The following is a 9645-nucleotide window of genomic DNA, read 5'->3' on the forward strand; positions in this document are numbered from 1 at the left end:
GGGCTGCGCACATTTCCACGTTCAGTTCAGTTTTGATACATCCAGAGTTTTGCGTGGAAAATGACGTACGCAATGTTTTTGTGCTGTTAATACATGGGGCCCCAGGTCTGCGTAAATATCCTTATAATATTTTTGGGCAGCATGGCGGCTCAGTGGTTAGCACCGACGCCTCACAGCCAAAAGGTCCCGGGTTCGATTCCTGGTTCGGACCTGGGGTCTTTCTGTGTGGAGTTTGCATGTTCTCGTGCTCGCGGGGGGTTTCTCCAGGTACTTTGGTTTCCCCCACTCCTAAAAACATGTACAATAGGTTGTTTTCAGGTCCAGGCCTCCCTTGAAAAAGAGATCTGAGATCTTAACGGGACTTGCCTGGTTAAACAACAGGAAATAAATAAATAACGGTAAATAAATTTGGGGTGATATTTTTCTGTTTGTTCAGTTTTGTCTAATGTTGATTGCGTATTTTGAACAAAAATGTCACAGTATTTGCTGCAGAACTTCTTAAAAAGGTCATGAACTTCAGGCTAATTGATTTTGTGAATCAGGTTCATTGTCTTCATTCTCCTCTCGTTCTGAGTTAGTCTCTTTCATTAACTTGTAAATAAAAAGCTGCTGTGCCTTTAAATAACCGTATATTTGCTAACAGAATATAAATATGTTTGAACGGGGTGAAGTGGACAGTGATCATTGGTAGTCATGCAGTTGCAGTGGAACTTGAAGTAGAGAAGTTGGACTTGCGTCATTTTCGAGTTTTGATCTTGTGAGAATGTCGGGGAAAAAAGTGTTTTTTGCTCTGAATAATGCAACAATAATACAAAAATGGCGCTCTACGCGGCATTGTGAGTGTTCACACAGCGTTGAAACATATCGCCTAATCGTCAACAATAAGCTTTACGTATTGAAAATAAACAACACAGAACTGATTAAGAGTTTCACCCTTTGCTGACGCCAGGAGCGGCCATGTTGAAATGATGACGTCACGTGCGCTCGAGTGTGGTCGTGTTGCGCCGACTTCCCAACCCAAAATTACGACATTAAGAGACAYTTCAGTTGATGTTTTCGACTYGGAAGCCTGAAATTCCGACCTCCGAGTACAACTGGAACGCAGCATTAGACCTGSAGGAGGGCGGGGTGTGAAGTGCCTCATTTACATTTAAAGAGACAGCTCTGAAATGAGTTGCTCTCAGATGCACAACAGAACAGGGGTAAAAGAGGGGCTTGTCGAGTTACAATAAGGAGGAATTCAGGCCAAAGCATTGCAGTTCCACTTTATGCAGACCCCAACTGAATGATTTAAATATGGAAAAAGATTTAAAAGCAGGATGTGTCTTTTTTTTTAAGTTAAATAATAAATCTGTGGGTAATCTGAGAGGAAATGATTTAAAAAGTTGAAGGAATCAGAAATATGTTTCGCCCACAGCTGATGCCTCTAGTTCTGACTGAAGCAGAGGGAAGACCGGCAGTGAACTGCAGCTACTTCGCCTCAATCAACCCGGCCGATGGTCAGTGTCTGCAGGAAAAGTACGCTGACCGATTCTCAGACTGCAGCTTCGGACTGTTGGGGAACCTGTATGCCTGTGAAGGGAAGCCAGGAAAGGTAAAAAGTCCCCTCACTGCTCTGCCGCCAGTGGTTTTTTTTGTGCATATGATTCTGTGTTTCTGATGTAAACATAGGATCAGAGCAATTTTTAAGCTCAACTTTCCTGCTGTGTATTTCCAGCTTTTTAAAGGTAGCGCAACCTCTGCTGGTTGCCGCATGACCTGTTCACCTGTTTCCCCCATGTTTTTGTCRTGTGTCTTCTTGAATGGGTGTTCTTAAATGTAATTTCATTGTACTCTGTACAATGACAAAGGCATCATCATCATCTTTATCTCCAGCTTTTTTCCTCTTAAGCCTGGTTCACACGGCAAGATAACTGTGCCGATTTTTGACTCAGTTTTTTCCTTCTGGCAATCTTATGGACGCCCCAATTGTTGTGACGTCTGTACAGACAATCTTTGGAGATTGTCCTGCAGTGTGTGGTGTGTTAGGAGTGATCTAGTCGGCTCGGAAAGACGTCAGGACTGACCCGATCTCAAATCAGGGATGTGTAACATGTTGGATCGTCTTGGCCCGGTATCCCAGTGWATGAGTTGTTCCCCTGAGGACAAACGAACGTGCCTGTTGAATGTGACGTGTAGCCAATCAGAGAGCGAGGTGACGAAAACAGGGAGGGGAATCCAAAATACAGAAGACAAAACCACGCCATGGCACACCAGAAAGTCTGGTGGATGTCGGAGACGTCTTGTTGTTTATATTTTTCTCTGTTAAAAATAACCCACAAAACTATCACCATCACTTCTTCTTTGCGGCGGCCATGTGTGTTTACTCTGAACTCACTTTGGTGTCGAAATTTCTCGCGAGATTTCCTGTCTGACATCYGAGTGTCGGTGAGTGAAATCTGTTGGTGTGTGGCTGTACACCACACACTGTAGGACCAAACCTGTTATATCTATGATTTTTTTTTCATCTCAACCAACAATATTATAATCTTGCCTTGTGAACTAAGTATTAAGTAAATGAATAAGGACAAGTTTCTCATTAAAAACTGCACTCATTGCTGCATCAGCTGATGCAAGAACTTTGCCCCCTTCACRTGTCTGCACCCAGTATTAGAAACAATAAACATTAACTACAGCTTTGTAGCTGAACAAGCAAAGCTGTCCCCTCAGCATGTTCACGTCTCTGCAGGTCATAGAGGTACGAGCCAAAAGGAGAACAGGAAGCGACAGTCTGATAACGGCTCTGAGAACCACTTTGGAAGCTCACTATCCCGGGGAAAGTCTCGCTCTTGGAGGCACTTTCCTCATCCAGAAAGGAAAGGCTAAAATCCACATCATGGTAAACACAGACTCGAATCAGATCGTTGAAAAGTGCTGAAAGTCACGTACACTGATTTTATTTTTTATTTTCTTGGTTTGAACCACTGAAAGCCAAGAGAGTTCTCGGCTTGCCCCCTCAACACCAACGATGACGTGAACAACTGGCTGAAGCACTTTGAGGTCAGCTCTCCGCTCATCTGCCAGTCTGTGCTCGTATCCAGAGACCCCGTGAGTAGAGGAGACACATTTCCAGCGGTGGGCACAGTTTGGCTAACTAGCTAATTAGCTAATATCGGAACTAGCTACCCGTTTAGGAGATTAGCTTTTTTTTTTTTTTGATGACTTAGGGAAACATTAAATAGACTTCCACTAATTTTAACTCCAATAAAATATTGTGTCTTTTATTTTTTTTATGCCGTTTATCCCAAAATAACAAAAAATGACCCCTTCTTACAAGCAGTGCTGAATACCGTGTGTGTACCGTGTACCATGGAGCATCTTTAGCAGCTAAACGTCCAGCTAAGAGTGTCAAAAAGAAATAACTTAACGATTTACCAGTATTTAAATAACGGAAACAAAAATATGACTGAAATTTAAACATGGAAGAAAAAGTATTTGAAGTTAATCAAACAACAAACTCGATCAAAGAAATGCTTTTATTCTGAAAGGGTTAAACTGGAAGTATCACTAGTTAGACAGAGCTATYACTCTGATTATGATTTGCCARTTTGCCACAGATGATCCCACCCACCTTCAAATTAAACCAATAGAGTCAAACTAAGAACTGGTTTGCATCAGTCGCTAACTAAGTTAGCTTTAGCTTCATCTAAAYTTCTCTAATCTGTTTAGCTTTAGCGGAGCTAAGATTCTTATTTAGCGGTTAGCGAAGCTGACAATTTGGTTAGCTGTGCCCAACACACCGCACATTTCTAAACAGCTTTATTATCAGTTTGTAGTGCTTTTGAAATAAAACCAGGCTGCTTTGTAACATGTTCAGGGCCTGGACCTGCGCATGGAGCACACCCACTGCTTCAGCCACCACGGTGAAGGTGGTCACTACTACATCGACACGACGCCCGACACTGTGGAGTACCTGGGCTACTTCCTGCCTGCGGAGTTCGTCTACCGCATCGACAGGCCCAAAGAGATGCACAGAGTTGGACAGGACTGAAAACCTCCATAAATCATCACACTAACGACATACAGGGGTTAGACAATGAAACTGAAACACCYGTCATTTTAGTGTGGGAGGTTTCATGGCTAAACTGGACCAGCCTGGTGACCAATCTTCATTAATTGCACATTGCACCAGTAAGAACAGAGTGTGAAGGTTCAATTAGCAGGGTAAGAGCACAGTTTGGCTCAAAATATTGCAATGCACACAATATTATGGACGACATACCAGACAGAGTTCAAAAGAGGACAAATTGTTGGTTCACGTCTTGCTGGTGCATCTGTGACCAAGACAGCAAGTCTTTGTGATGTATCAAGAGCCACGGTATCCAGGGTAATGTCAGCATACCACCAAGAAGGACCAACCACATCCAACAGGATTAACTGTGGACGCAAGAGGAAGCTGTCTGAAAGGGATGTTATGGTCTAAAACCAGGTGTTTCACTTTCATTGTCTAACCCCTGTACAATTCCTTTTARTTAAAATGATTTAGCTTCATTTGAAATCATTATAGTTTGAAAAAATTAAATGGACGTTCTAGGCTGATCTCTCACCTTCCTCATGATCAAGGATACCCCACCAGGTGAGATTTTACATGGAGCYCCRGRTCGATAGGGCTTTTAGAGGCAGTCATTTTGTATTTCCTTTGTTTTCTTAGTATTGCACCAACGGTTGTCTCCTTCTCACCCAGCATCTTACTGATGGTTTTGTAGCCCATTCCAGCCTTGTGCAGGTCTATGATCTTATCCCTGACATCCTTAGACAGCTCTTTGGTCAGAGGTTAGAGTCTGACTGCTTGAGTCTGTGGACAGGAGTCTTTTACACATGTGACAATTTAAAACAGCTGTCTTTAGTGATAAATGGATTGAACTTTTAATACAAGTAACAAGTTGATTAGGAGCGTCTAACTGGTCTGTAGGAGCCAGAACTCTTAATGTCTTGTAGTAGATCAAATACTTATTTCTCACTGCAAAATGCAAATAAATTTAWACAATTTATACAATGTAATTTTCTGGATTTTTTAAATATTCTCTCTCTCCCTGTTAAACTGAACCTACCCTTAAAATGTAACTGTTCATGTCTTTGTAAGTGGGCAAACTTACAAAATCAGCAAGGGATCAAATACTCATTTCCCCCACTGTAAACTCTATACACAACAGGAGAAGAAAATATAAATAAAATGAAAGGCAGCAGAAAGAAGAAAAATGTTTTATATCTACCCTACCTTTTCAAACAGACTCAGTATTGARAAAGAATTTGATTCTGGTGGACTGATAATCTGGGTCATGAGTAATAATTTAAAACCGGTGGAAAAAGGTCTTATTTTGTTCAAAAGTATAGCTGACTGGTTAGTTTGTCTCATTTGCTTTATTTCTCTGATCAGAATGGAATTTCTCAAATCTACTTGTTTTGAGCTTCACATCGTTGAGTCACTTGTGCACATCAAAAAAACAAAACAAAACAGATTCTCATTAATTTGAAATGCAGAATATGTCACTGATGAAACAACACAAGACGTGAAATTAGATGTAAACATTCATAAAGTTAAAGGCCYAACAGTCCTTATTTAAATGCATAAAGTCAGATCATCCTGAGGTATTTTGCTAACGGTTGACACCAACTGTTTCTGGCACTGTATTGTGTTTAAGAGCACATGCTTGAAATGATGCTCAGCTGCTGTCACTGACTTTACAGTATCTGTAAAAATGACAGCTTGTTTGTGCTTATTTAAGGTCAGTTGGCTGTGGCRGACATCTTGAATTTAGCTGCCAGTGATTCATTAGACAAGGTTATATTTTATAACAATTCTGTTGTTGCTTTATTTTTAGATTGTTTTTGTGCCTAAGGCTGATTTACAAACCTAGTTTTTTATAYTTGGTAACACCTACCATAAAAGCATATAAGAACAGAAAATAAACAAAAGCAAAACGAGACTAGACCTGAGCTGTTGCTTTAAACTGGACTGGTTGTGCTGGGTCATCCCCGCTCTCTTCTCTCATCCTGAGGGTGTCTGAATTATCACATCCTGCTATCCTGCCTACCAYAAAATACCCACAAATGAACAGTCAAACCTTTTTTTTTATAAGACATTTATTCATTTCAAGTGCAGAAAATAAATACAAAAACATATCGGAACATCTGGCAAAGTGACAAAGACCTGCTTCAGTCAAGTTGTGGTCAGTTTTTTTTTCGCACAAGCTACAMTTTGGAACATCTCTGAAAGGTAAGTGGTCTGTTCTAGACCAATCTGAGGATCAAAAATGAATTTAACTCTTAAAAGGTCAGAAACATTCTTCTGACAAAAACCTGAAGTAACTTTTTACAAACTTTCAAATCGAGAACAGAGAGATGTGAAAGAAAAACTGAGATTTACAGATTTTAAACCTTTTAGCTGGAAGGTATTATAATAAAGACTCAACTCAACATGAGAAATCAGTGCAGTGATGGCACATTATGTTGTATGGATCACGAATGGAAGTATAACACAGGCACACTGCCATTAAAGCTGATTTTCAATCAACATATTTCTTGAATTAATTCCAGTTACACTTAAACAACTGGTACATTTGACACCAGATGCTACGTCAACTATAGATACATGGCTAATTAGTAATGCTAACTAAACTCCTCCTCCCAAATGTAACAACTATTTACACATGCAGTCAGGCGAGTTAGCATAAAACCTGTATTTTCGCAGATTTTGAGACAAAAGAGGACATGTATTAGTAGTGACACAGAAGCAGCAGATCAAGTGCAGGCCTGCAGAAGGCACAAACACCCACAATCGTTCAGTAGGAAATTCAAAAAGATGAATTTGAGGTAAAAATAAAGAGTTTTGTCTTAACTTAAAAAAAAACAACAAGATAAACTAAAACTGCAAAGCAGTTATGACTGGGGTCCAAGCCCGTTTATACATGTCAACCCATCTCACACTTTAGGTGCTATATAAGATGTTTCATGCTTATAAGATGTTTCATGCTTATTAAATTTGTGTCTTTAGATCAGAAAGTCTTTAAAGGTTTAATATATTTYGCCAATTTGCATAAACAAAACATGTTTTTAAACTAAYGTATCTAATCAAAAAATACAAGTGTATTATTAAGAAGTAGCAAAGTTTTTGTTGATTGGGCTAAGAAAACAGGGGTTACAGATCAAAACATTTTACCCATTACAGACTTTCAGATTTGGTCCACTAACTCAAAACTGACTCTTGTAACAGGAATATGATTTTCATCTAATCATGTGGTATTGTTTWGATTATATGACAGAATTTGAGTTTGGCAAGATTTGGGGTGGTGAGTTTCATTGCRTTTGAATTTAAACCTTTGAGAAGAAACAAAAGTTTTTAGGTGGAAATGGTTGTGGCCTATAACATCTGACCAGGGATTGTGTTGCAATAGGCCAAAAAACTGTGAGTTATGGCTTAGAAGTCAGAGAACCAAATGCAGAGACCTTATTAYAGCATATTATGTAGTCCCAGTAGTTTGGGCTGCAGAATGAGWTTTTTTGATGGAAGAAAAAAGACTATATTAACAATAAAAAACAAAAAAACAAAAACAGATACAAAAGGGTTTCCTGCTCCACAGGCTTGGACTCCTAAAAAGACTAATAAATCTACAAATGTTATCAATTTGTTAGCAGGGCATACATCTACAGACCCAGGTGCTGATGTGAGGATGTTCAGAAATTTTGAAGTAGGTTTCTGTGGAAGAAATATTTATTAATATTGTATCTCTAATAATTATCAGTTTGAAAAAAAAAAGATCAGGTCTACCAATCTTATGAACTAGTCAAAATGTAGCCAAGACCAAAGTGATTCACAGCCAACTTCAAAACTTTACTTTCTAAAATTTCATACATAACATTTTCTCAAACCTTACACTGTTCTTCAGACTGAAATGTTATACACAACCAGAGGTGCTACAGCAAACTGCTGCTACWGCCATTTGCATTTTTAAATACACGTGAAAAAACATATTCTTAGCTTTGCTCAGACTAGCCGMTAGCTCCTCAGTTCTGTCAAACATAAACTTTCTCCAAACTAAGGTGTTAAGAACTCACCAACAGGGAAGATAATAATATTAATAACTGCATAAACATGTCTGTGTGACAGTTTATTACATTGATAGATGTATATATAAATCAAACGGCGTTAAAGTAAATCAAACCCTCTAATTGTTGGCTGCAGTACAATTTTAAGCCCCGCCTCTTCACATGTATAAATGCGMCTATAAAATAAAAACACTTAAAACTATTCAGCTACTAATTTGGCTGTTCAATAAAATGACTGAAATGCAAAATTAACTTGAGGATAAAGGTTTATAAAACAGCGTTTGCATGAATTCCTGTGTTTTCAACATTGGAATTGTTTTAGGAGGGCAGCCATCCACTTCGGTCTTAGCTGGTTTCAGACTAGCCTTTAGCTCGATGGTCCATTTAAATTGAACCATTTGTCCATAGTGAGGTCATTCTAAGAACTAACAGGTTATTTATAAAATTTCCACAGAAACCACTTAAAAATCAAACCTTTAATGTTAGAAATAATTGTTTGGTTAGAGGGGCAGGGAAATGTTAGATGTCAAGACTCCACAGTATGGATGAGTTAGATTTTTATGTTCCAGTAGAAACTTTAAATGKCTGAACTCTAACCCAGAGGGACCTCCTGTCCTCACAGACCCAGACTCTTTCCTCAGGATCAGTATAGGGTTTAAAAGGTTAGTTTAAGGGGGGGGGGGGGGGGGATGTAACGTGTTAAAGGAGTGTTCCCACAGGGATGAAAACACAAATATTAGTATAAATATGCATCAGGCTGTTCAGTCGTCCACGCCGATGTTTCGGAACAGATACGACATGGACTCCCCGTTGTGAATGCGGCGGATGGCCTCAGACAGGATCAAGCTGATGTCGACTGTTTTAATCTTTGGACACTGGAGCTTCTGCAGCTCGTGGGGAATCGTGTTGGTCACCACAACCTGACGGGAGACCATGAGGGTGAGGTTAGGCGGAACACAGCTAAACAGGAAGCATTTCATGTTGGGAGCACGCTGACCTCATCGATGGCAGACTCTTCTATGAACCTGGGGGCGTCGGAGGACAGGAGGCCGTGCGTTGCCATAACAAAGATCTTGTAGGCCCCTCTCTCCTTCAGCGTCTCTGCTGCTGCCACGAAGCTGTCCACGTCATCGATGATGTCATCCTACAGTTTAAAGCTCACGTTACAGCTGCACGGCGCCCACTGCTGGCCACGATAAGAGTTTTCTGTAAAACTCACCACTATGATGGCGATGCGTCCTCCTACATCACCCACCACAGTGATGGGGGGCTTCTCTTTAGGGATCAACACTGAACACACAAACCACAAGTAAGCTTCGACACTCACAGATAACCCAACTCAGAGTGCAGGAAAGTGACTGAGTTTGCTTTACATGGGATCTCCATGCTGGGGTGAATGGCTCCGGTGGTCTTGGCGGTGGGTGGGGAATGTCGTCCATCTACCTGGTCCGACTCTGCATCCTGAGCCTCWCCGTGGATCACAGCGATGCCCAGACGCAGCCGCTCGGCAAACGACTGAGCCCTGCAGGGGCAGAGGAGAGTAGCTTTAGGTTGACAACT

The 9645-nt window shown here is 40.5% G+C and overlaps 2 protein-coding genes across 3 annotated transcripts in view; one reads left to right on the top strand and one right to left on the bottom strand.

The window, feature by feature from the left end:
- Positions 1-4244, top strand: part of cunh11orf54 (chromosome unknown C11orf54 homolog) — an 8469-nt gene extending 4225 nt beyond the window's left edge. The window contains exons 6-9 of one of the 2 annotated variants that reach the window (XM_014008809.1): positions 1418-1594; positions 2729-2878; positions 2971-3087; positions 3857-4124. In XM_014008809.1, the coding sequence (XP_013864263.1) occupies positions 1418-1594; positions 2729-2878; positions 2971-3087; positions 3857-4030 (618 nt within the window). In that variant the 3' untranslated portion in view covers positions 4031-4124. Of the gene's footprint in view, positions 1-1417; positions 1595-2728; positions 2879-2970; positions 3088-3856 lie in introns of both variants that reach the window. The other variant, XM_014008810.1, reaches the window with a different exon arrangement.
- A 1861-nt stretch (positions 4245-6105) lies between these two features.
- prpsap2 (phosphoribosyl pyrophosphate synthetase-associated protein 2) overlaps positions 6106-9645 on the bottom strand; it is a 21900-nt gene continuing 18360 nt past the window's right edge. The window contains exons 8-11 of the mRNA XM_014008811.1: positions 9459-9607; positions 9305-9375; positions 9083-9229; positions 6106-9005 (exon numbers count right to left, since the gene is read on the bottom strand). Coding sequence (XP_013864265.1) covers positions 8847-9005; positions 9083-9229; positions 9305-9375; positions 9459-9607 — 526 coding nt within the window. The 3' untranslated portion in view covers positions 6106-8846. The remainder of the gene's footprint in view (positions 9006-9082; positions 9230-9304; positions 9376-9458; positions 9608-9645) is intronic.

This window comes from Austrofundulus limnaeus, unplaced genomic scaffold, assembly GCF_001266775.1.
Source record: "Austrofundulus limnaeus strain Quisiro unplaced genomic scaffold, Austrofundulus_limnaeus-1.0 Scaffold53, whole genome shotgun sequence".
NCBI lineage: Eukaryota > Metazoa > Chordata > Actinopteri > Cyprinodontiformes > Rivulidae > Austrofundulus > Austrofundulus limnaeus.